The following is a 26295-nucleotide window of genomic DNA, read 5'->3' on the forward strand; positions in this document are numbered from 1 at the left end:
AGAGGGATGATGGGAGGGGACTGGTAGCATCTAGTTCTATTGGCACTGTGCCCTAGGATTCAGAGTGGAGCGGGCTGGGGTTGCTGGGGCTGGATTGAGGCGATGCGTGGGCACTGGTAGAGCCCACCCCTACTGGCTGTTGGTCTGTCTGCTTCTCCACTCACCCCCAATCTCTCTCTCTCTCAAACACACACACACACACACACACACACACACACACACTGCTTCTCCACCCCCCCTTCCCCTAATTATGACTGAATTGTGTGTCTTGCATGGCGGAGAGGAGGCGGGGGTGGGAGGGGGCAGCTGCCAAGGTGAGGGTGGGGAAAGCCCCGTGCCAGGCTGGGCGTGCACATAGGTGATTTCCAAGCTGGGGGGTCCCCTTTGTGCCCCTTTGGTCCCCTACAGACAGAGTGACTGCCGTACCATCCACACACTCCTGTGGTCTGGCTGTGGCCAAGGCAGGCTGATTTCTTCCTCTTCCTGTCTTCTTCCTTCCCCATGGCTTGGCCCCTTTCTTCCTGTAGGCCTGGGCTGCCCCCTGGCCTTTCACCTACTCTCTGTTTCCATGGAAGACCCAGTTACAGCCCTAGTTCAGGATGAGCCCCTCAGCTACCCTGCGCATGGAAATTCCTGAGTGAATGAATGTGTGCCACAGGTGGGGTATGGGACGGAGCCCCTACTCCTTTTTCTTGTGCCCAGCTTGTCCTGGGCTTCTGTTGTCTGATTGATCTTCATGCTTGTTAGTCATTCCCAGCTGACATGTGGCCTCTGGGATGTGCTCAGGGCCTGCCTTCACATTTTGGGGCCAGGTTTGCTAGCCAGGCCTAGCTGTCGAGACTCCTGCTGGCAGTGAGGAGGGCTGGCGGCTGGGAAAGGCCCTTCCGCTTGGTCCTGTCCTGCCTTTAGTTGTCTTCTCCTCAGTGAGGATGAGCTTGCCTCTGAGGAGGACAACGAGAGCTATGACGTGGGGGAGAACCCTTGGAGAAAAAGGAGTTATGGTCACAGCGACTTCCCAGCCCGGTCTGCAGATGAAGCCGAGTGGGGGAGGGGAGAGGTTGTGGCTTTGTGTGTGTGTACACGTCTTTTTCCTGGAAAGCTTATAAATAGTTCTAGCCCACTGTTCTGGTTTGAAATCGGTCCTATCCTGCCCTGCCCCTGCCTGGCCAGCTCAGCTAACTCCAGGGTAGGGGGATCCAAAGGATGAAGGGCTCCCTCTCTGCCAGGGCTGGAGGCCCTCCCACCCAAGTTAAGTTTGAGCTCTAAGTCTCATTTGCATATGATTCATTAATTGTCTAGAGTGCTTAGGAAACCCCCGTCTCCCCGTTTTTTGTTTTTTGTTTTTAACGCTCCCCTTCAGTCTTTGCCCCTTAACTCAGCCCCTTCAGAAGGAACTGCTCTGGGGCTGGGTATGTAACTTGTTTGGTAAAATGTTTGCCCAGCACGCATGAAGCCCTGTGTTCTAGCCCCAGCACCAGGTAAACCTCGGACGGTCATCCGGGCCTACCACCCCAGGATTCTGGAAGTAGAGGCAGACAGAGAAACAGAAACTTGCGGCTAATCAGCTAAGCTAGTTTGAGGCCAGCCTGGGCAGCAGACCCCGTGTGTCAAAAACAGAGGGAACAGTTTGACCTCTGTCTCTGGGGAACCCTTGTTTTGAAGGAGCAGAGTGGAGAGAGTGAAGGGAGGCTGGGTGGGGGGAACTCAGCTAGGTTTGGGGGCCTCCCTCTAACTTCTCTCTCCCCAGAACACGGGAGGAAATGGCCTATTTCTCTTCCCCTTCTCCCCTCCCCAAATCCAAAGATTTCCCTTTTTTGGTTTGTGAAATGCAAGAAGGGAATTTGGGAAAGGGCTGTGGTCAGGCCTCTGCCCACACCCCTGATATTCCTTTCTCCGCAACCCTCCCCTTCGTCTGGGGGGGGAGCAGATCCAGAGAAATGGGTAATGTTCCCTGCTAGCCCCGTCCACAGAGGTTGGCTCTGGTTGGGGGCCCGGAGAGAAGCCAAAGGGCCCAGGGACCCCAGGTGGGGGAGGGGGAGACTTAAGTGCCTTCTCTGCGCCAGGCAGTGCTAGGTGCTTCCAAGGGAGACAGTTCACAGGCAAGTAAACATGCTTAGAGAGGTTAAGCCACTTGCCTAAGGTCACCCAGAGTGGCAGAGCTGAGATTTGACCCTTCAGACCTCCGGGTTTTTCTCTCCCATCTTCCTGGCTGCCATGCGCGCAGCTCACTTTTTTTTTTTTTTTTCTCGTTTGTTTGTTTCTAAAGTGTGACACTCTGGAGTGGTGTGCATAAGGGGTGAGTGTGTGTGTGTGTGTGTGTGTGTGTGTGTGTGTGAAGCTTGGCAAGGGATCCGAATAACTTTGAGGGATTAAAGGACCTAGGAGGGAGGGGATGCGTGGCTGGTGACATACCTCCCACCCCTTTTTTCTGCTGGGTTTAGAGGACTGGAGGTGCCTGTCTGGGTCTGTGGTTTTCTCTCTCTCAGGGCAGGGTGCCTGTGAAGAGTGGAGGTTGCTGGCAGAGGGTGGAGGTTTGGTGTGGGTAGCTTGTTTTCCCTCTTCGGCGCTAGTTTAAATTCTCTTGCCTGGTACAGGGGGCCAAGACTCAGGCATCTCTGTGAGGGTCATGGCTCTCAAAGGGCCTTTGAAGCTCCACCCCATCATCTTTGCTCTTGCCTATCCCTCGTCCCTGGTCAGCCTGGCCCTTGGCCCATTTCTGTGACCTTTGTCCTTGCCCTCACTGGAGAGCCCTTCCTCCTCACTCAGAGAGCTGAGCCACCTTGTATTGAAGTTTAGGCTCAGTTGGGCCAGGTTACTTGAGGGTGTGAGGCCTTCCAGACTCTCCCTGGAGCTGTGTGTGTTTGGGGTGGGCTGGTAGCTTGAAGCCTGATCCAGTTTTCACCTCTTCAGGGAGAGACGTAAGGCATGCTTTAAGGTAGATAGCGTCAGTCTTCTCTGTGGGCAAAGCTGAATTCTAGAAGGTGAAAGACGGGGCCTCCACAAAGTTCAGGCTAAGTATTACCCCCCCACCAAAGCAAGGTCAGGATGCCTGGGGTTTGGAGTGAGTGTGGCTTTCTGGCTTCAGCCATGGCTCTGGTTGGCCTCTCTTTGGTCAGCTGCCTCCTAGGCCTCACCTGCAGGGAGGTAAACCTCTGTGTAGACATGAATCCACCAGAGGGTTGGGGAATCCCGGTACACGTTGGTATTGGAGGCAGCAGCACAGGAGATGGCTCCCAGAGAGAACCTTGAAACATCTCCTAATATGAGAAGTAGGTCCAGGGGCAGTGTAGGCTGTGTGGAGGTCAGAAACAAAACATGGACTTCGGGAGACTGTACGGTGACAGTTGTATATCTCCTCAATAGTGTGTACAGCCGTGCTCTCTTCGGCAGCACATATACTAAAATTGGAACAATACAGAGGAGATTAGCATGGCCCCTGCACAAGGATGACACGCAAATTCGTGAAGCGTTCCATATTTTTTGCAACCCTATAGGTGGAACAACAATATGAACTAACCAGTACCCCCAGGGCTCGTGTCTCTAGCTGCATATGTAGCAGAAGGTGGCCTGGTCGGCCATCATTGGGAAGAGAGGCCCTTTGGTCTAGCAAACTTTCTTTTTTTTTTTTTTAAAGATTTATTTATTATTATATGTAAGTACATTGTAGCTGTCTTCAGACACACCAGAAAAGGGAGTCAGATCTTGTTACGGATGGTTATGAGCCACCATGTGGTTGCTGGGATTTGAACTCTGGACCTTCGGAAGAGCAGTCGGGTGCTCTTACCCACTGAGCCATCTCACCAGCCCTCTAGCAAACTTTCTATGCCCCAGTACAGGGGAACGCCAGGGCCAAGAAGTGGGAGTGAGTGGGTAGGGGAGCAGGGCAGGGGGAGGGTATAGTGGACTTTCGGGATAGCATTTGAAATGTAATGAAGAAAATATCTAATAAAAAAATGTGGAGGGGAGGAAGCGTGTATGTACAGCCCCATACACACAAGTTGTGTGCTTGGGCCCAGGTATGGAGAGATGCTATCCCCGTGTTGCCTCTGCTCACATGCTTGCCTGGACACAGACTGGGGCAGCCCGAGTGCTCTTGCAGACCTAGATGCTTTCTATTGGCCTGCATGTATGAGTTTCTGCGAGTGTGTGCCGTAGCTGTCCAAGGATCCAGGCGTAGACACTGGCTTATGGGGTCAGCCAGCCTTCCTCCTTATGCCTGGCTCTTCAGCTCATGTTCCTGTTGAAGAGCATCTCATAAGAGACTGGGGTCAGAGGCCTCTGGCTCTCTAGGTACCCCCTCCCCCTCCCCCTTCCCCTGCTTCTCTGACATGAGACCTCAGCCTGTGAAGGGAAGGAGATACCTCATTCAGGATTGAGGCCCAGTGGTTGGTGTGATGAATTCCAATAGAGATCCCTTTAACTTAGATTTCACTCCAGAGGCAGCTGTTGCTTCTACTACCTGCTGGCCACCACCTGTCCCCTTTCTCCCTGTCTTCCTCAGTTGACAGAGAAGACACAGGCTGGGACAGTCAACAGAGGACACAGTGGCCTTGGCAAGAACTCCCCCATCCTCAACTTGGTCTCCAGCCAAATGCTGGTTATATATGCATCCCCCAGTCTCCAGGCTTAAGCCCGGAGCTTGGAGCTTGGAACCTGGTATGTCCCAAATTTGCGGTATAGGGATGGAGGGAGAGTGTTGGAAAGGGACAATTCTTTAAGTGCCCACCCCCTCTTCCCTAAGAGCTTTGCTGTGATATTAACTCACTAAAGCATACAGTCTTAAGTCCAGCATGGCTGGTATAATTTCAGTGCCCTGGAGGCTGAGGCAGAGGGATTGCAAACTCAGTGTCAGCCTGAATGATTTAGTATCAGGAGACCTTTCTCAAAAAGAAGCCAGAAAGACAAACAGCGTACAGCTGCGAGGGTTTCCTGCACTCAGAGCCGTGCAGCCACTATCGATTTTTAGACGTTTCTACCACCCCTCCCCTACCACGAGCAGTTACTTCTCATTTCCCTCACATTCACACCCCAGTTCCTAGTAACCACAAATCTATGCAGGCAGATCTGCTTCTCCTGGGCATTCTTAGAAGTCGAGTCATACAACATACGGTCTTCGGGAACCGTGTTCTTCTCAGGGCTGGGGCATGTTACTGTGTCAGCGCCGTGTTCTCTCGTGTGTTCTCTCTCTCTCTCTCACAGAAAGAGTCTAGTGCATTGGGTATCTGACATTTTGTTATCTGTTTCCCACTGATAGACCTTTGGGTTGGTTTCACTGCCCGGTCATGATTGGCACTCCCGCTCTGAACATTCACACACACACACATTCTTGTGCTCAACTGCCAGTCTTGTTTCCTGGGTAGATAGCAAAGGGTGGACTTGCTCTGTGCCCTAGCGCCATGTTTAGCGTTTTTGGGGAACTGCCCAGCTGCTCCACAGATCAGTGGTAGTGTTTGGCACTTCCTCCAGCAGTGTGCGAATTCATTTCTACATATGCCTTCCCAACCAGTACTTCCTACCTGGTTTGTATGCGTGCACAAGGGCATGCGTGTATGTGTGGAGACCAGACACTGGTACTGGGTGCCTTTCCTTCTCAGTAGCTCTCCATCTTAATTTTTGAGATAGTGTCTCGGAGCAAACCTGGAGCTCACCGATTGAGTTAGGCTGGCTGGCCGGCCAACCTCGGGGATCCTCCTGGCCTTGACTCTCCAGCACTGAGATTACTGCTGTGTGCCACTGTGCCCCCGTTTTTCCAGGGTTGCTGGGTATCCAAAATTAGGCCCCGTTATTTTTGTAGCAAGTTGTTTACCAACAGAACCAAATCCCTAGTGTCTGTTAGCTGGCCAGTCACAGTCAGCCTAGTGTGTAGACATTCAAGAGCATTCTTTTTTTTTGGGGGGGGGGTTGGAGGGGTTCTTTCGAGACAGGGTTTCTCTGTGTAGCCCTGGCTGTCCTGGAACTCACTCTGCAGACCAGGCTGGCCTGGAACTCAGAAATCCACCTGCCTCTGCCTCCCAAGTGCTGGGAATAAAGGCCTGTGAGAACATTCTTGGGAACAGCACCTGGCAGGAGAACAGAAGGAAGGAAGAGCTGGCTTTGATTGGCTGTGATTACTTTTGTGTTTCCTCTGTCTGTCCGTCCATCCATCCATCCATCCATCCACCTGTCTATCCATCCCCCCACCGACACACATACACAGGTGCCTGTACATGGTATGTCTTTAGGTCTAATCTGTACTCAAACAGGATTGGAATATCCTTAGCTCTCTCTCTTTTTCCCCCTCTGCTCTGCGTCTGCCTATCTGGCTGTGTCAGGGAAGCTGTAGGTCACAGCTGTGAACCTATGCCAAGGTGTTCTCTCTCGCCCGCCCCCATGTATGTATGCCCCGCTGGCTTCAGCTGCTCATAGGGTGTGAGTCTGTGTATACCCTGGTGAGGGGAGCGGCTGGTCCTGCATCTCCTGTCCACCTACCAGCCCCCATCCTGTGTGTTGCCCTTGCAGATGGATGGAAGTCCGATGAAATCTGAACTTAAGTCTCTCTTGCTGGGGACTTCTATCCTGGGCAAGCCTTGTCTTCCTGACATAGGCCTTCCCAGGGCCACCTGTACTGTTCTGTATTGGAGACGTTGCCTAGGAGACCTGGAGGTCCACTTCCCTGAGTGCATGGAACTCATGGGAGGGACAGACTAATCTGGGATGCTAGGTTTAGGGGGAGGGAAGTGGTGTAAGAGAGGGCCCCCCTCTAGCTTAGGAGTCATTTTTCTGAGAAGTGCCACTGCTTTAGGGAAGCGGCTTCCCCCCCTCCCTGCCAGCACGCGTTCCTCTGTTTCTTGACCTCAGGTAACCCGCACTGGGGGAAGGAGAGCCAGCTGCCTGCTTCAGCTGCAGGGATCTTTTGGGGTCACACTGTGGACCCTTTCCCAAGCATTCTGGGTGAGAGGCCATCCAGTACTCTGGGTCCTGTCCCCATATCCCCAGCCTGGCTGTTCTGTCCTGCCATCCCCAGCAGTGTCTGGGCCCTGGTCCTAGGCTGGCCCTGCCATCCAGGCATGGTGCCAGGTGTCTGCTCAGCTGGGTGCCACAGGAAAATCTCTGGCCGCCCAGGTTGGGGAGCACCGTGGGGAATCCCCGTGTGCCCGCTCAGTGCCCACTTACCTGTGTCTTTCCTGTTTCTGCAGCACCACAGGACATGCCTCCCCCCAGCCACCTACCTGGGGCCCTTCTGGGAGTGGCATCCTCTTTGATACCCTGAAGACCAGCTCTGGACCTTCCTACAAAAGTGTCTCCCAGGACCGCTTAACCAAAGGACGGATTCTTGGGACATCCCCCAATCCACCTGGCCCCTCCGGCTAGGGAGGGGGACCCAGAAGACTAAAGTTGACTAACTTGGGACTTGCAGCTCCAGGGACAGAAGGGGGTGGGGGTGGGCTGACCACCCAACCCCCCCTCTGGGCCCCCCGGCCCCATGCCCCGAGGAAGAGGGACTGCGTGAAGGCCATCACAACTACCTGCCAGACTGTTTGCCTGCTCTTCTGACTGTGGCTGCTTGGCATGGCCAGCAATAGCAGTTCCTGCCCAACACCTGGGGGCGGGCACCTCAATGGGTACCCAGTACCCCCCTACGCCTTCTTCTTTCCCCCTATGCTGGGTGGACTCTCCCCACCCGGCGCTCTCACCAGCCTCCAGCACCAGCTTCCAGTCAGTGGTTACAGCACACCGTCCCCAGCCAGTAAGTCTGTGTGGGGAGGCTTGAGGGAAGGGAGTGTGGCGGGTGGCTGGCCTCTGGATTTGGGTTCCTGGACACATCTGTTCCACTGGAGGACCCGATGAGTGGCAAGGTCTTTTCTAGACCAGGGTGACCATTGTGTGGTGGTGGGTGGGGTTGGGACCTGAAGATGGTCCGTTTGATACTGGGGGTTAGAGGGGAGGTGAGACCATTTTGTTTCTTCCTATGTTGTCCCCCTTTGTCTCTGTGTCCCTGGTGCTATGCTATTGAGTGCCTTATAAATAGCTCTGAGTAGGAATGGATGCAGAGGCTGAGGTGGATAAACAAACCTCTCAACGTTTGGTGGAAATGACAGCCCTACACAGTGAGAATGAACCCCCCCCTCCATCCCCCCTCCAGTACTCTGAGGGAAAGGGCTTCAAGAGACAGTCCAGGGCAGCTCAGCACAGCTGGAGCCCTTGCCCTCCCCTTGCCAACTCCCCCGCCCCAGAAGGACAGGGAGGGACTCCATGGGGGCTTTCTGCCTGGACTCTGGCCTTGGACACATGCACAGGCTTGGCAGGGTGTTTTCTACCTCTCCTCTCTGCCATGAGGGTCACTCGTTGGCTGGGCGGGGGTCTCAGTGCCCTTCCCTGGCTGGCCAAGCCAGGTAGTGGGAGGTGGCGGTGGCTATAGCCAGCTGGCAAAGTCCAGGCTTGGGGCCTGCCAGGCCGCTTACAGTAACTCTGGCCCCCAGGGCCCAGCTGGGCTCCAGGCCAGAGCCTTAGAGGAGGGATCTGGGCCTGGCCTGGGGCTGGAGGGAGTGGAAGCGGCAGAGTCGGCCATGGCTGGCTGGCCGGCCGGCTGGTCAGCTGCTGACCTGGGAAACGTGTCCTACCTCTCCTGGTTGGCAGGGACAAGAGCACCCTGCCTGGCACCCACTGCCCCTCCCATTGGCAAGCTGTCTGGCACCACTGCCCTGTGTGCCCGGCTGGGCTGGGTCAGTGCCCCCTTCTTGGTGTGGGGGCCGCGCTCTCTCCCCGGAGCCAGGGAGTCTCTTTGTCCCTGGGGCAGGCTCTGGCTGGGCGCCTCACTGCCCACAACTGGATGTCTGCCCACAGCCACCATTGCTTCCTGGATCGCTGCCTATGGCTTTGTCGCAGCCCCCTCCCTTCCAGGCCTCACCAGCCTTCAGGAGCAGGTAGTCTATGCCTGTGAGCCTTTACACCCTAGGGTTAGGGAGTGGACAAGTGCTACCTCAGTTTCCTCTTTTTTAAAAAAAAAAAAAAGAAGAAGATATATTTCATTTATATGAGTACACTGTAGCTGTCTTCAGACACACCAGAAGAGGGCATCGGATCCCATTACAGATGGTTGTGAGCCACCATGTGTTTGCTGGGAATTGAACTCAGGACCTCTGGAAGAGCAAGCAGTCAGTGCTCTTAACCACTGAGAGGTCTCTCTAGCCCTACCTCAGGGTCCCTAAGCCTCCACTTTTTAATTCTGCCTTTTATTCTCTCCACCTTACTCAGCAGAGTCTGAGACCCCCTACTGTGTTCTGGTTTTTTTTTTTTTTTTTTCCTAGTCTGTGCTAATAAGGAGATCAAGCTCTGGGGCTCAGAGTTGCTGGGGGTATGGGGGGAAACCTATGTAAAAATACTCCCTGCATTTGAGCTTCCATCTCAAACATCCCAGGAGCTGGAAGAATTGTGCTTTCTTTCAGGGTGGAGTTTTTAAGACAGAAAGGAAAGCGGGTGGTGGCGGCGGATGCCTTTCACCCAAGAGGCAGAGGCAGGTGGAGTTCTGAGTTCGAGGCCAGCCTGGTCTACAAAGCAAGTTCCAGGACTGCCAAAGCTACACAGAGAAACCCTGTCTTGGGGAAAAAAAAAAGAACAAAACAAACCAAAGAGGAAGGAGGAGAGAGGAGAGGAGTTGGGGAGTCCTGGACGCCAGTGCCACCAAGGACCACTTATGCTTGCCCCGTGATGTCACAGGGGCCTGGACACATGAACCTGACTAGATGGAAGGTTGCAGGGGGATTTAGGATCTGGCCCCTGTGAGAGGAAAAGCCCTCCCCCTGAGTGTTGCAAGCTCCTTCCTCTTTCTTAGAGGTGGGTGGGGTGAACCCCTACCCTGGTAACCTACTCCTAGGGTGGGGTGCCCGGATTTTGGGCTAATGGCAGCCTTCTTTGGCTTTCTCCACCCAGGTTAGGCAATGCCCTCTTCCTGCCTCTGTGAGTCTGTGGGTTTCCCACCCATCCCCCTCTCCTAGTAAACAACAACAGTTCTCTTCCTCCCTACTCCCCTGCCTCTGAGCACCTTCTAGGACCAGGGACCAGAGGCCTTGGCTCTGAGACCACCCCCTCCTACAGTGCTCCTGGTACCTGGAAAACAACTAAAAGTTTTTGCAGCTTTAGTCTCCCCTAGCCCTTGGGTCTAGAAGGTGTCAGGTAGTTCCTGGAGGGGGGTGTGTGGAGTGGCTTGCAGCAGTGATGCTATGTCCTGGTGATCTTCCAGGCTCCCCCCCCCCCAACCCCCCCCCCCCCCCCCCGCTCCAATCCCACGTCTGTGGAGATGGCCTCCCCTTCCTGGGCCTCTTGCAAGGTTGCACCTCAGGTGTGTTGTATGTACTCTGCAGGTGACCTGTGGGAGGGCCAAGGCCCCTCCAGGTCACGGTGGGGAGAGCTAGGTATTGTCCTACTGGGAGTCTCCTAGGGAACCAGGGTGGAGGCCCCAGAGATAGCACAAGACTCCTGTCCCTTTGGCTCCTGGCCCCTGAAGCCTGTTTGCTGTGGAGGTTTGGTCTTCTCTGTGCTGTGTGACGAGGGTCAGGGTTGTGTGTTCTTTGGGAGGAGGGGGTCAGGGCTGAGTATGCTGAGAAGGGGGGGAGGGGTTAATGGCTTGTGTATACTGGGTGAGACCAGTGTTTCCTAAGAATTAAATCCAGAGCTGGGGAGGGGAATGTCAGCTTGTGGTGGAGCTGTGGGGGAGGGCTGGGGGGGGAGTGGGGGAGGGCTGGAGGGAGGGGGGCAGGCCTGATTTAGGGGCAGAGGTGTCTTGATGTGAGGGCTTCAGAGACTTTGACCTTCATAATGTGTGTGTGTGGGGGGCTCTATCTCTAATGTCTTTGTGTTTCCTGGCCTGGGGGCCAAGGGGTGAACCTCTTTGGCTTATGCGTCCTTGGCATTCCTTGGGCTTCGAGGTTAAAACCTTAGACACCTGTGTCACGTATGTGTCGATCTCTTGGCATTGTTTCCTGGTTGGTAACACAGCGACATTAGGTAACACAGACACATGACCAGATACTGTGCGAGCTCATCCCGGGGGACACTTGGTGTGTGCCTGGCATGTGACCCGGGAGAATGGGAGGCTGCTGTGCACCTACTGTGGGTCGGGACATTATCTGCGCCTTAAAAAAAAAACAAAAAACAAAAACAACCCTTCATGTGGACTCACTCCTTCCGTAGAGTCACCTTGTACTCGTGTATAGAAGAGGGAGGGCAGAGGAAGCCAGGCCAAAGCACGGCAGACATCCAGATAGTCAGCTTTAGGAGGACACCGGGGGTAGGGGGGTGGGGTGGGGCATTCCGGGGCCATTGGAGATTATGGAGACCTCACCACCATTGTTGAATATTGTTCTGGTTACTGGAGACCCGGTCTCCGACTTCCCACCAGTAGGGGGCGCAGGGAAAGCCACCCCTCCACCCCTGCCCCCCTTCTCAGTGTTGGATTTTGAGACTGGAAAGATAAGAAGCCCGGGAAGATCTCCATCCTGTCCTAGAAGCCGTGGACACAGTCTGCCCACACCCCCACCCAACCCTGTTCTGCCCTCTCGCCGGCTGTGAGCTTGCAGAACTCTGCAGCCCCCGCCTCCTCCCGTCCCTGACAGACTCTGAAGGAACAGAGTGTAAAAGCCTTAGCTGTTATTCATATTTTGTTGCAATTTCTGAAGGGGGGGGGCAGGGAAGTTGGAAGCAATCAGTCGATGAGTTAGGACAGGAACCTAAAAGGGTGGCAACAGATTTTCCTTCTACATGTTGGCTGGGTACTTGTCTAGATATGGGGATGTGGTCCCCTCCCCCTCCCTGTCTTGGGAGCCCAGGCCTAGGGGAACCTGGGAAGGAGGCCCAGAGGAAGGAGGGAGGGGGTGTGCCTGTCTCTTCATTCCTTGCCCTGGGGTTTGCTCCCTTGCTTGTTCACACCCCGCACAATAGAAAGGACAACCTTGAGGAGGCGCGTCCCTGCCTAGTCGCCCCTGCCCTGGGGTCCAAAATGCTGAGTCAGCCAAAAGACCTTCACAGGGGGCTTTCATTGAAAATAGAGTCCCTCACTATTTATCTATCGTCCTGGAGGGATAAATGTACAGGCTCTCTCAGGGTAGGATTCCAGCACAGATTGGGGGAGGGGACACAGGGAAGGAAGCTTGTCTTCCTCTTAGGCCAGTCAGGGCCTCAGGCATTGTATACACCTCTTGCCAAGGGATGTGCGCCATGGGGTTTTGCCAGTGCAGCCTTTGTATATGCGTTGGGGGTGGTGTGTGTGTGTGTGTGTGTGTACATGGTAGCATCGGTAAAAAGAGGAAATGGTAAGCTGCAAATAATGCCCCTGTAGTCAGGATAGACTAGGGGTCCCTTTGCCCTGGGAGCATTCGTAATCCAGGCCCTCCCCCGCCCAGATGGACCCCAGGTTGCTGAAAATACCATCCAGCCTGAAGTCTGATCCCACTTCCCTACTTGCTCCAGAAGTCTTTCAAGTCAGCTCTGCCCGTGCAACCTTGGGCAGGTCACTCAGCCTTTCTCGGAATCTTTTGCCTTTCTTGTCTGTCTCTGGTAGGCTGCTCGCTGTGAGGCCACGGTGACCCGCTTGCTGGTTATGGCCTGCAATAGCTTCAAGCACCTTGAAGGGCGGGGAGGCGGGGGGGGGGGGGGGGGAGTGTTCCGGGTTGGGGGTAGGGCTGGGTATTGTCGTAGAGATGGCCACCCTGTATCAGGCCCTGATGTCTGTCTGGCACCGGGCCTAATGTTGTCCCTCTGTCCCTAGGGCAGAGGAGGGAGCCCTGCTTGGCACAGGCTGGAGGTGGTGGTGGTGGCAGCCATGAAGATTCAGCCCACACCTGCTAAGGGCTTGCTAAGCATAAAACCCTAGGGGGGGGGGGAGCTGGGGATGGGAGGTGTGACTGAGCAGGATGAGGCCACAGCCTGCTAGCAACTGCCTGCCACCCAGTATCCCAGACCCTGCTGCAGGCCAGAGCCTTCCAGTCCTGCCTCCCTTCTGTCACGGCCCCTGGGGACACCGTGTTCCTCCTTGACCTGGTTCTCGACCTCATGGCTGCCAGAGAAGACATCTCACCCCTAGCTTTTCTGTCTTGCTTCGGAAATCCTGTTCATCCTTCAAGGGACCTTTTTCTTTCTTTTTTTAAAGTCAGAGATCTTGAATGAGAACTCTTCCCAGAATCCTTCTCAGATGTTCCCTTCCTCATCACAGTCCCCTCCCTCCCTCCCTCCCTCCCTCCCTCCCTCCCTCCCTCCCTCCCTCCCCCCCTCTCAGTTTTACAACTCTTATCTCTACCAAGGCGTTTCGTCCCCCAGGTTTCTGTATTGATTGCTTGTTATTTGGGAGATCATTGCCTGACCATGAGGGACAAGAGCCTCAGGTCCCTCAGGTCCCTTGGCATCTTGAATCTGTAAGCACAGGGTCTTCTACATCACTGGTGCCAGGGGCTGCATCACTGACCCGAACAATCTGAAGGGCGTCCATGCCGAGACCACACATTTGCCCTAGAACCCAGCACTCCCATTTGCAAGCCTCTGCCCTCTCTTGGGAGTGTAACGGCTTCTGTCCCGCAGTCCGCAGTCCGTAGACTCTGCTGTCTCAGGAAGCCAAGAGCTATGCACCAGATACCACCTACCACCTTCCAACTCCCCACCATCGATTCCAGGGCCAGGGTGATGGCTGAGTGGGCTAAGGCACCAGACTTGATGAGCTAAGTTTGATCCTGGGGAACCCATACAGTGAAAGAAAGCCAATTCCTGAAAGGTCTTGCTCGCTCTCTCTCTCTCTCTCTCCCTCCCTCCCTCTCTCTCTCTTAAAAATATTTAACTTTATATGTGTAGGTATTTTGGATTCATGCATGTCTGTCCACTGTGTGTGTGCCTGGTGCCTGCAGAGGACAAAAGAGGTTGGATCCCCCAGAACTGGAATTAGGAATGGTTGTGAGCCACCATGTGGGTACTGGGAATCAAACCAGGGTACTCTGAAAGAACAGCCATTAACCTTAACTGTCAATCTTTCTTTCCAGCTTCCCTCTACACACACACACACACCCCGCACACCGCACACCGCACACCACATGCGCATGCACACACACACATACACCTACCTACCTCTGTTTGGATCCCACCATATATCCCTGGTTGGCCTGGAATTCACAGAGATCCATCAGCATCTACCTCCTAAATGCTGGGATTAAAGGTACATCGCTATACCCTTTGAAAATTGTACATCCACTCACATGCCATACACATACAGTAAATGAGATGTGATTTTAAAATGTCTGAGTCCATTCTCCTCCTTCCTCTATTTATGTTTTTTTTACAGATTTATTTATTGTATTTATATGAGTATAGTGTCATTGTCTTCAGACACCCCAGAAGAGGGCATTGGATCCCATTACTGATGGGTGTGAGCCACCATGTGGTTGCTGGGAATTGAACTCAGGACCTCTGGAAGAGCAGTCAGTGCTCTGCTGAGCCATCTCTCCAGCCCCCTCCTCCTTCCTCTATTATTGCTTAGGTTAAGCCAACCTTTGCTGCTTGGATAACCATAGTGACTTGGAACTGGACATCCTCTTCCTTTTTGCTGTTTTAGACAGGGTTTCTCTGTGTAGTCCTGGCTGTCCTGGAACTAGCTCTGTAGACCAGGCTGGCCTCAAACTCATAGATCTGCCTGCCTCAGCCTCCTGAGTGCTGGGATTAAAGGCGTGCGCCACCACGCCTGGCCTCTAACTGGACATTCTTGCCATTTTGTTACCTCATTCTTCACAACCTGGAGACGTCTTCTTGAACTGTAATGGAATCTGGCTTCCCCTTTGCTTAACCTTCTTGTGGCTTCGAGCCCACAAGCCCATCTGTGCTGGGCTGCTGTTAGCCTATTCTCCAGCCTGGTTTTGTATCTCCTGTGGATTTTCCTTTCTGTTTTCTTTTTTGTTTGTTTTGTTTTGTTTGTGTTTTTGAGACAGGGTTTCTTCATGTAGCCCCAGCTGTCCCAGAACTCAATTCTGTAGACCAGGCTGGCCTCAAACTCACAGAGAGCTGCCTGTCTCTACCTCCCTAGTTCTTGGATCAAAGGTGTGTGCCACTACTGCCTGGCCTCCTTTGGAGTTTTACTCGTCATCCTTTCTGGTCTTCTTGTAGACTGTAGGATGAGCATACCATCTGTGCTGTGGGACCTTTGCACGGCTCTCATCGCGCACTGGCCCCCTCCTCTTTGCTTTACTCTGAACTTCAGCTTTCTTTGGGTCCGTGCCTTGAGTTATCCATTGACCCTTGAACTTAAGTTCCCCTAAGAGCACACTATGTCTGTGTCATAATACCACTTGTTTGTTTTGCAGTGTGTCTGTAGAAACATATATCTGTGACGATGGATTTATTTGCCTATTTTCTGCCGTTTCATAAAGTCAGGCTCACCAGGACAGCCATATGGAAGGCAGTCAGAAAATAAAATTGATCTTGAGTTGGCCTGGTTTGGTAGGAACATAAACTTTTGGTAGCTGGGAGTTCCCTCTTTTTAAAAAATATTACATATATATGAATACACACACACACACACACACACATACATACACACACACACACACACACACACACACACACACACACTGGCACTCTCTTCAGTCATCAGAAGAGGACGTCAGATCCCATTACAGATGGTTGTGAGCCACCATGTGGTTGCTGGGAATTGAACTCAGGACCTCTAGCTGGAAAAGCAGTCAGTTCTCTTAACCACTGAGCCATCTCTCCATCCCTGAGAGTTCCCTCTTCATTTCCTTTCTTTTTCTTTCTTCTTTTTCCTTTCTTGGTTTTTCCAGACAGGGGTTCTCTGTGTAGCCCTGGCTGCCCTGGAACTTTCTTTGTAGACCAGGCTGGTCTCAAACTCAGAGATCTGCCTGCCTCTGCCTCCCAAGTGTTGGGATTAGAGTGGGTAGAGTGGGTCACCATTATCTGGTGACCCTAGAACTTGTGATTCTCCTGCCTCCACCTTCTCCTGCTGGGTCACATCCATGTGAACTGCATACTGCTTTAACAGCTTGGAAACATTTCCAGCAGCCCCTCTAAGCTCTTTAACCTTTTTTGCGACACCATTTCACTGTGTCGCCCAGAATGTTGGTTCTCTCTGTAGCCCAGACTGGCTTTGGATTTGTGACCCACTGGCCTCTGACTCCCAAATAGCTGGACTAATAGTCTACCTTCAGGCTTGTCTGTAAAGGTTCTCGGAGTTGTTTGAGAATTCAATGACCTCATTCTATAAAGAAGTTGGCTTTGGGCAGGGACATAGCTCTTTTGCTAAAGTGCAAGCATGCAGACCTCTAGACTTCACATATGGACAAAATCTGGCTTCTAGGGGATTAACATGGGGGCTTCTAGGGGCTTTTAAGAGGAGAGATAATAGGATACCCTGGTCTTCTCTGGGTATCTCTTCTTTCTAGGGACCTACCTAACCCAAGCCTTTCTTCCACTCAAACAGTCGTCCTAGGGAGGAAGTGCTTCAACTTAAGTCTCCTTTTATCTGTCCTGGGCTGGCCCATCCTGGTTCCCGGGCTGGGAGACACCCTGGGCGGAGCTTTGCTCGCCGGAAGCACGCAGAGTGTGGGAGGAGAGCTCCCCGCTTGTGTTTGTGCTAACAGCTCAGTTCTGCCGTGTCGTCTTATTCCGGCGGGTGAGCCGGCAGCCGGAGTCTCACATGATGTCACAGACAGTGACACAAGCTGGATGTCTCATTCCGACACAGCGCCCAAGCTGCACAATGTCACACCCGGGACACCCAGCATGCTGCATTCGTGGTTCTAACGCTGGGCCACCTGCAATTGGGCCCTGTGCCTACTGCCCGTGTGTTCGGAGTTTGGGGCCGGACAGGTCCGAGATGGGGGCCAGTGGGCGAGCCCCGAGGGCGGGTTGGCGAGCTGGTGATGTCACGGGCAGCGGTGGGTGGGTCAGTCGGAGGTGAGGCGCCGCCAGGCGAGTTCAGCAAGAGTTCAGCCGAATTGCATTAGGCAAATGAAGCCGGGGCTTTGGGGGGGGGCGTGTTTAGGGGGAGGACACCGGGACCACCCCACCTCCCCGCCGCTGCATCTTCCTGCAGGGGATTGACCAGAAGCACTAGGGAGGCTGGGAGCCGAAACTGGGATGGGGAAGATGCCCTCTACTCTTCGGTCCAGCCTCCCAGTGCACCCTGTTATCCATACCCAGCCAGGTTCTATGCACAGCGCATTTCCCGCCTCTGCTCCCTCTCTGAGGCTGCCCCACTCGTGGTCCTCATGCAGCCTTCTGGCCCTCGCTTCCCTGCATCTCTCTCGTAGTAGTGGGGCCCGCAGAGAAAGGGTTAAGCCAGGGGCGGCGCCTGGCCGGGGCGGGGCGGAGGCTAGGGGCTGGGATCCCAGAGAGGGGGCGCGCGGGCTTGGGGGGTGGTGGCGCGCACTCCGGAGACCTAGCAAGCGGCCCGCCGCCGGGCCAGGCGGAGGCGGGGCCGTACAGGGGTTCCCCCACCCGCACCCGGAATCTAAGCCACGGAGAAGCCCGGGAGCCCCGGCCGGCAAAAGGAAGTGCTCGGTGACCCCCGTCTCCGCCCTGATCCCGCCCCGGGCCAGCGGACTTGGGGAGCCGTTGGACTCTGCCTGGGACACCGGAGCCTCGAGTTCTTGGGCCACCGGGCGTTCCCTGCGAGGGAGCGCCGAGGGACCTCCTCCTCCAACCTGCACAACTTCCCGCTTTTCACCTGGGACCGGTGGAGTGACCTGCAGACTTAGGCGCGGGCAATTCTGGGCTGGGCGCCCCGCTGAGGGGCTGCCCGTCGGGGCGAAGGGACTTGTCCCCCCCCCCCCTGCCCCTAGCCGATTTGCACGGATGGCGCCTCCAGCAGAGTGACGAGATCCCCGTGCAGGACTTCCCCTCCTGGATCTCCGGCCTTCGTGGGGCGAGATGTACGAGAGTGTGGAAGTCGGGGGCCTTACCCCCGCCCCTAACCCCTTCCTAGTGGTGGACTTTTATAACCAGAACCGGGCCTGTTTGCTCCAGGAGAAGGGGCTCCCTGCCCCGGGTCCCTACTCCACCCCACTCCGGACTCCGCTTTGGAATGGCTCAAACCACTGTACGTACCACCGGCCTCCCCTGTGCTACCTTAGGAGGTGGGGTGTGGGTGGCGCTGGCCCTCTCTACTCCCCACTTTCTCTTCCGTCTGTCTCGCTGTAACTCGGATGTCCTAGCTGGACGGTTGCCCTCCACCCAGTGACCCTGGCGCACTACCATGTTAGGGCTCAGTAACTTTGAGCGTTCCTTCTCTAGGAGACATGAAATCTCGGCCTCTGGCGCCCCATTTACATCTTCTTGGTTAGGATCCACGGCTTGCTGGAGGGTGGGGTAAAGGTCCTGGCTGTGGGCTTGTCTGTTCCGAAGAGGAGGGGCCACTCCCCAGATCCCACCCCTGCCAAAACCTAGGGTGAGCTTTCTCCTGTGGCAGCTCCTGCCCTAGCTCCTGCTCTTGACTGCAGGGGTTGTACGGACTGGCCCCTGTCTTTTGCGTTGGTGATGGGGTGTGGCAGAAAGGGACTTCACCAGACAGTTGCCTTCCTAGCCATCCCCTTATACTTTCAGAGGCACCTAGTCCATCTTGGGGAAAGGTCTGGCCGAAGACACCTGACTGACATCCTGGAGGTTTTGATGCTGGGAACATGGGAGAAGCTGGTGTAAAAAATCTAATTGCTGTTCTCTAGGGGGTGTTTGGTTTTTAAGCCCCCCCGGGGGGGGTCCTTTGGCAATCAGCATGCATCTACCCGGCTCAGGCAGGTCTTTTTGTTACCCTGTCTAGGGAAATAGGGCCATACCTTGTATTGTTAACCAGGAGAACTGATGTGAAACCATGTCCTGGCAGCTGAGCCCTCCAGCCTGGTTCTAGCGCGTTCAGGCTGTGCTGGGAGGGAGGGTTCTGTTATCACCCAGGACCTGTGCGCATGCCCCAGTGTGCACACCTGGGCATGTTTATGCCCAGCTGTGAGGCACCGTGTATTAGTGTGATCTCGATGCCGGGGACCTAGAGCTAGGCTATTGTTAGGTGGCTCAGGTTTCATCTCCCACTCTGTTGTGGAAGCAGTCCTTCCCAGGAGGGTCCTCCACCTTCCCATACCTGCTGCCACCCTTCTCCGTGCCAGTGAGCAATGGCAGACTGGAGTCTCTTAGGGTTCTCAACCTGTGAATCTCCACCCCTGGGGGTTGTCTACAGACCCTTTCACAGGGGTCAGTACATCAGATATTTACATCATGATTCATAACGGTAGCAAAGTTACAGTCATGAAGTAGCCATGAAAGTAATTTTATGATGGGGGTCACCGCAGCATGAGGAACTGTATTAAAGGGTCACAGCATTAGGAAGGTTGAGAGCCACTAACGTGGCATGTCGAAGAAGGCTGACGCAGAAAGAGTCTGCCTCTGCACAAACCTTCCTGCATCATAAGAGACCTGAGGTGAATGGCCCCTGACTCCTGCCCTTCCAGAGACACCTCTATCTGGCCTTTCCTATTGTCCTGCCCCCTGACCTATTGTCCTGCCCCCTGACCTTTGCCTCCAAGGCAGACTCAGCTGTGAGGTTTCAGACTAGGAGGGGTGGGTGATCATTGGCTTTGGAAAAAAGCGAAGGTGAGAGGTGGTTCCTTGACCCTTCCCATTATCTTCCCACTGTAGGAAGGAGCCACCCCTAGGGGGAATAATTGGGCTGAGCCTTCAGGCTTCCTTCTCTGCACTGGGGGGAAGCTGGGATTTAGCCCCCTGGGGTCCAGCTCCTATCTCTTCCCGAGCACTCTAGGATAGCTGAGCTCTCCGCCCAGAACTTGTGGAGAGGAGGCTTGCAGAGAACAGGGAAGACAGCCCGTGCGGGAGCCTCTCTGCTCCCTCCCTCCAATCGCTTAGACGTGGGGAAGTGGGGAAGTGGCGACCTGTCCCCACACAGAACCTGCTGTGGTATAGCCTGGCTGGAGCTGTATTCACCAGCCTTCACCCCCTGTGGAGGCTAAGTTGCCCTGGATCACTCAGTGAGGACCTGAAGTCAGGATGGCTACCGGACTTCTGCTAGTACAGCCTCTATCACCTTGAAGAAGAGCCTTTAGGTGTGTGGAGGCTATCTGCTGCCTGGGGTCACCTCTAGTTGCCTTACTACCCCCTGGCCACCAGCGGAGGGAAGATAGCAGGTTGGTTGTGGGTGGAGACCTTGCAAAGCCATGGCGACTTTGCTTCCCTCCCACAGCCCCCATTTCAGTGCACTAGAGGACAAGGGGTGCACAGGATGTGACTCCCCATCTGTCCCCCACCAGTCTCCGCAGCTCACGCCTCCGCCTGCTCCCAGACATCCAAGAATGTGAAGCACGTGGATGCCCGTAGTGGGGTGGGGGGGTGGGAGAGATGCTTATCACCCACCCGACCGCTAGGTTTGGGCTTCGCACTGAGCTTGCTGGCTATACTGCACCCAGGGCCACCCTCACCGGTGATCTCTCCGTGAGGAGGAAGGGCCATAGGGAGGGCTCCGCGCCCCCTCCTCTTCCGTCTCTAGAGGCTGTGAAGGGAGCTGCAAAGAGGGCGCCAGCTGGATTGGGAGGGGAGCCGCTGGCCAGGGGCCCAGCTGATTTCCTGCTGATCTCCTCCAGGAAACTGGCCCCTTGCGCGAGCCTGCGAACGGCTCTGGGGCGTGGGGACCCGCGCCGTGTGCGCCCGCCCAGGAGGGGAGCGGGGGAGGGGCACCCTGGCAGCAATAGCTAGAGGGGACGCCGGGCTTCCTGGGCTGGTTCCAGCCCTTGGCTGCGCACTGAAACTTTGAGCTGAGGTCTGGTCCTTCTCCAGCCCAGCCTTTCTGCAGGAAGTGGAGAGATTTGTGGGCTGGGGCCTCTAGGGAGGGTGGCCAGTGGGGTGGGGCCAGCTCAGGATAGTCCCTCCCCCCACCTGCTAGCGCTACACTGTTACTGTGTCCTAACTCAGCAGGGACTAAGAAGACCCACACTTCTGGCTTGGTGCTGACTCTGGCTTCCCTGGGCTGCTGGCTACAGGCCTGGGAAGGTGAAGGGCTGGACCTTGGGATTTAAGTTCAAAACCTAGATATGGAACCCTCAGAGGCTGAGTTCCCAGGGTGATAGTTGGGGATATACTGAGGATAGGGTACAGACGAAGCTGCTCTCAGGGGTTACCCGCTAGCCAGCTACTGGAGATGGTTTGGAAGGAGGCCTCACCGAGCCCCCACCCTCTCCTAGGGTCGTGTCCGCCATCTTGCCAAAAACAATTTTTAAAGAGCACAGCTCTTTCATCTCTATAAACAACTCTCTGGACTTGGCTTTAATTCCACGCTCCTCTGAGCCTTTGCCCCTCTGGTCTGTCCTTGGCCTTTTGCTCTTCCATCCTGTCTCCTGTTCTCCTGTCTCCCCCTTCCTCTCGGCCCTGCACCCCATACCCTTCTGTCCTCCTTTCCCTCCAGTTTGGCTCAGATTGGAGGTTGGGATTGGGGGTGGCAGGTCCTGGGCAGAGGGTGGGCTAGGAGGAGGGAAGAGAGGAGGCCTATGCCTCCTTCCTGTACTTTTTGGAATGCAGACCAGGATTGGTGGAGGCCAGGGCACCCCCCTTGTCCTTGACGCCCCCCTAAGTCTGGATTGTCTATTGTTACTGCTTTTACGTCTTGGAAAAAGTTAGCACAACAAAGGGCTCCTTTGTCACTTCACCCCTTTGCCTCCTGGCCTCACCCAGGCCCCCCAACCCCGCCCCCCAACCCCCAGCAGCTGTTGTCAGGCCTCCCGCCTGTTTGATTTGCCTGTCGGGGCCTCCCGAGAAGGAAGTGAGGTGAAAACTGGGGCAGGGCAGTTGTGTGTAGGCATGAGCAGCAGATTGCAGCAGGTCAGTCCTTTGGACCCCTGGGGGTTGTAGGCATGGAAAAGTCCTTTTCCATGGGTTAAAGAAGGGAACATGGGTTACAGCAACGTTGGACAGCCCGGCTGATGTCCAGGCCCAAGTAGAAGCCAGGAAAGTCCTGCCAAGGCCATTGGCGGAGTTCCCTGGTGTGTTTGCAGGTAGGAGGGTGGTAGTATGCAACCAGGCTCCTGTGTCCCCAAGTGTCCTAACCTCTCTGCCTGGGCTTTGCAGCCGCAGGAGTCTTTCACAGCCTGGCATAACACATGCTGTTGGATGCTTGAGCACAGGAACCGTGTATATCCAGCACTCAACTGGGTACGGATGGAGCTGGGCGGGACTCACTCATCCCTGGTTCTCTGCACATAGATGTGGCAGAGGAGGATTCTGGAGAGGCCTCTGGGGATCTGGGATAGTCTTTGCTCTCAATCGTTTTCATCTGCCACACTGTATCCGTAGCTGCCCAGGCCCTGGACACAGACAGCTCTCACCCAAATAGCCATGTTCTGTCTGGGGTGATGGGCCTAGAGCCAGGCACAGAGGTTTTTGCTTGGGAGGGGAAGGGGGGGACTGCCCCCCGCTGGCTGGGTCACCCCTCCTGGCTGCCCTCTTGGAGCTGAATAACAGGAGCGGAGGGGGTAACCCGGACGTAGTATTTAGGCCAGACAGACAGACCATTGATAGAAACAGACCCCCTTTGTCACAGTGTCTCCCTATAGACACGGGGCATCTAAAGTGGGCTTCTAGGAGCCCTGGGGACTCTTCTCACTGTCTTCAGGAGGTCCCCCTGTCATCTCAGGGAGTGCCCTCCTGCTTTGCCCAAGCCTCTGATTTTTGCGTGCTGCCTCGGAGGACCCCACCGTAGCCAGGGGATTGTTTGGGTGGGGGAGGGGCGGAGGCTGCTGTCGGGGTGGGGGGGGGGTGGTGGAGGAGGTAGAAAGGAAGCAATGCCTGCCGAAGGGGCCAGGGAGTGGCCAGCTTAGCATATCCTGTTGACCCCAGCTCCCTCTCCCTCCAGTCTGTGCCCTTCCCTCCATCTTCCTTAAGTCTTAACTCCTCCTGAACTTTGGGAAGTCCTGGCCAGGGAGGATGCTGTTTGTATTAAGGCTTTGAAATAAAAGCTCAGCCCCTCACCCTCCAATTATAGCTCTTGCCTCTGTGTGTGTGTGTGTATTCGCGTGCGCGCGTGTGTGCTCACACACAGATCTGGAATTGAAGCTGAGTCCTGGGTCATAGGAATAATGGGGACTGAATGTTTAACTGTCAGCCAGTCTGGGGTGGGGGGGAGAACCAAGTTTACAGAGACCTCCTCTGTCCATGCTTTGAATCCTGCCCTCAAGTGTTGAGACCAGGATCACCCCAGGCAAGGTGGACAGGGTGCGGAGGGCTAGGTACCTGGGTCTCTCAAGTCTCCTCCTTCTCTCCTAGCCATCGAGACCCAGAGCAGCAGTTCCGAAGAGATAGTACCCAGCCCTCCCTCACCACCGCCCCTGCCCCGCATCTACAAGCCTTGCTTTGTTTGTCAAGACAAATCATCCGGCTACCACTATGGGGTCAGCGCCTGTGAGGGCTGTAAGGTGAGTAGAGGGAGTCGCAAGTCGGAGGAGGACAGTCTGGGTCAGATAAACGGGATATCACACACACACACACACACACACACACACACACACACACACACACACATCCTCGGGATGCAGTTGGCAGGGCTGTTACCAAAGCCGCCCACCTGCTTTTGCTTCTTCAGCAACTGTGTGGAGGAGGACACCTCCTCCCTAAATGAGCAGCACCCCCTCCCTGTGACCAGAAGCTCCCTCCCCTCCCACCATGCTCTCCTGTCTCCATCCTCTGGCTGGCAGGGTGTACACTGGCCCTGCCACTGTTTCCCCAGGTTGCCATGGTGAGCTGGCTGCTTGCTGCCTGGCTCTTGGCTGGGGACCCAGGAGGCCTGCCCCCAGTGGCCTTGCCTGAAGCTTTCCATGGTATCCTTGCAAGAGACAGCTAGTAGCAGACACCCTGCCTTGGACTCCCTTCAGGTGTCCAGGCTGTGGACTCCCCAGTGGCTACTGGGTTTCCTGCCATCTTACTCATACTGGTCTCTGGGCACGCATGTGGCTAACCCTTCCTGGCCGCTCTGGCCGGGACATCTGCTCTCTACCTGATTGGTGGCAGGGCCTCTGCCCTAGTTCCTTCCCACAATGATAAGGGCCTCGAAGCTGTGCATCCACAGTACTTGGGGCGCCTGACCCTGGAAGGAACCTTAGGCTGGAATAGCTATCTCTGAGTGTAAGATCGAGGTCAAGGGTAGTTAGTGTAAGACAGTGCTGGTCCTGTCTGGTTTGTCCTGTCTTGTGCTACCTGGTCAGTCAGTTTCTGTGCTAACTTAACTTACAATGCAGAACCCCGGACAGCCTGGCTTTTCTGTGCCTGTCTAGTGTGTTTGTCTCGGTGGTGAATGTCTCGCTCGCAAGGATGAGCATGCCGCCCCTCCTCGGCCTCACGAGTGTGCATGACTGCACAGTCCCTTCTTGGCCTCATGAGTGTGTGAGTGTGTAACTGTGCATAGTCCCTTGTTGGCTTCCTGCTGCTGGTTTTTTTGTTTGTTTGTTTGTTTTGTTTTTTTTGTTTTTTTGGGGGGGGGACAGTCTTTTGAGACAAAGTGTCTCTATTATGCAGCTCTGGTTGTCCTGGAACTCTATATAGACCAGGCTGAAGTCAGACTCTCAGAAATCCACTTGGCTTCAAGCCTCCCAAGTGCTGGGATTAAAGGAACTCTTTACCACACCCAGCTCATCCTGCTGTCTTTTCATGCTGTGTCCTGAGTCCAGGCTGTGAGTTCCAGATGCCTCCTTTCCCATCTCCAACCTTGTGTGTCCTGTGTCCTCTGCAGCCCTGAGTCTTTGTCTCTGAAAAAAAAAATCAGGTACAGGGATGTTGGCTAGGGAAGACTCCAGGCCAGCCTGTGAGATAGCGACAGGCTTGGGCTCTCCCAGAGAGCATCTTTTCAAAAGAGTCATCCTCCCCCATTTTTCTACCATTATTACATAGGCCATAGCAAAAGCTTAGGGGTAGCTGCTAGGCTGCTCCCGCTGTGGGTGTGGATAACCCGTCTCCTTCTCCTGTCCCCAGGGCTTCTTCCGACGAAGCATCCAGAAGAACATGGTGTATACGTGTCACCGGGACAAGAACTGCATCATCAACAAGGTGACCCGGAACCGCTGCCAGTACTGCCGGCTGCAGAAATGTTTCGACGTGGGCATGTCCAAGGAGTGTGAGTGTCGCAGGGCCAGGGGCCAAGCCCCGCCCAAGGTGGGGCGTGCAGGGGTGCTGTGTGTGTGTGTGTGTGTGTGTGTGTGTGTGTGTGCCTGTGTATACATGTGGGAACATGTGTGCCGCGGCAGGCGGGCAAGCTTCTAGTTAAGGATGCTTTGTAGATAACACCACAAACCTGGGAGTCTGGCTGGCTGCGTGTCCATGGATCGTTTGGTGTTAAGCCCAGAATGCACAGAGCGGTCCCCTTAGCATGGTGGTTGCTTGCATGCCTGCTTGTGTATGGGGTGCCTGCCCCCAGGATAGCTTTCTTCTGGGTTTTGCTTGGCTTTGGGTGTGGCTCAGTAGCTTATCCCAGTCCCTCCTGTATCTTAAGGGAGAGGCCTGAACTCGAAAAGGTGTGAAGTTGGTCTGTATGTATGGGGGGGCTGACATAGGACCCCCTGAAGCCATTGTCTGGATAAACCTGGAACCCTGAGTTGGAAGAGAATTGGGCTTCTCAGATCCCAGAGGAAAGGGGGTTTCCAGTTTGGGCTCAGCTGAGGCCCTGACGGAGGGAGGGACAGAGGGGAGGGCTGGACGGGGAGACCCTCTTGTGTTGAATCATGGGTGTTGCCGTGGTGACCAGTGATTGATGATGTCAGAGATAAATGACGCTGACAGACGCCTCCTTGTCTGCGTGGCCGTTGCCATGGAGCCCGAGCCTTGGGGGATGAGGTGGGGGAGGGGGCTGCAAGACCCCCTCCAGCCCTTTGTGGGGAGGGGTGCTGAGAAAGATGGTTCTGACTAATGCACCAGCAGCCCCAGCCAGGAATTGGGGAGCTGGATATCCTGCTGCCTCCTGTCACCAGAGACACGGGAGTGCTGGTCTTGTACTCAGGAAGTAGTGACTAGTGACGGTCCTCTGCAGAGTCTGTGACAACTTGGGACGTGCAGAACTGAGACCTTTTGGTAAAGGGGCCGTCACTTCCTTCTCCCTTTGCCCCACCTTCCTTCTTTGAACTATTAGAACAGGACGAGGGTGGGGACCCCCTCTCCTTCCCACAACAACTCCCCCTTTCTTTCTCTCCCTCCTCTCCCTCTCCCGGCTGCTCCGTGCCCCGGAGCTGAGCAGCTGCCATTTCAATAGAATTAAAGCTTCCGAATGATAAACGTCTTGTCACAGCTGCAATTTTCTCT

At 55.0% G+C, this 26295-nt stretch overlaps 1 protein-coding gene and 1 non-coding gene across 12 annotated transcripts in view; both read left to right on the top strand.

Moving 5' to 3' along the window:
- The window catches only part of Rara (retinoic acid receptor, alpha), a 47143-nt gene that overhangs the window by 15270 nt on the left and 5578 nt on the right, over positions 1-26295 (top strand). For 4 of the 11 annotated variants that reach the window (XM_006532592.4, XM_030245700.1, NM_009024.2 and 1 more), the window contains 3 exons: positions 7176-7726; positions 23278-23426; positions 24976-25117. In XM_006532592.4, coding sequence (XP_006532655.1) covers positions 7549-7726; positions 23278-23426; positions 24976-25117 — 469 coding nt within the window. In that variant the 5' untranslated portion in view covers positions 7176-7548. Of the gene's footprint in view, positions 1-1426; positions 1479-4470; positions 4657-7175; positions 7727-17401; positions 18065-21752; positions 22011-22083; positions 22168-23277; positions 23427-24975; positions 25118-26295 lie in introns of those variants that run through there. The other 7 variants (XM_006532593.2, NM_001177302.1, XM_030245701.1 and 4 more) reach the window with 7 other exon arrangements.
- Positions 3375-3481, top strand: Gm22061. Its single transcript, XR_003949974.1, has one exon. It is a non-coding gene; the product is annotated as a U6 spliceosomal RNA (small nuclear RNA).

The sequence above is a fragment of the Mus musculus genome, chromosome 11, assembly GCF_000001635.26.
Source record: "Mus musculus strain C57BL/6J chromosome 11, GRCm38.p6 C57BL/6J".
Classification (NCBI taxonomy): Eukaryota; Metazoa; Chordata; class Mammalia; order Rodentia; family Muridae; genus Mus; species Mus musculus.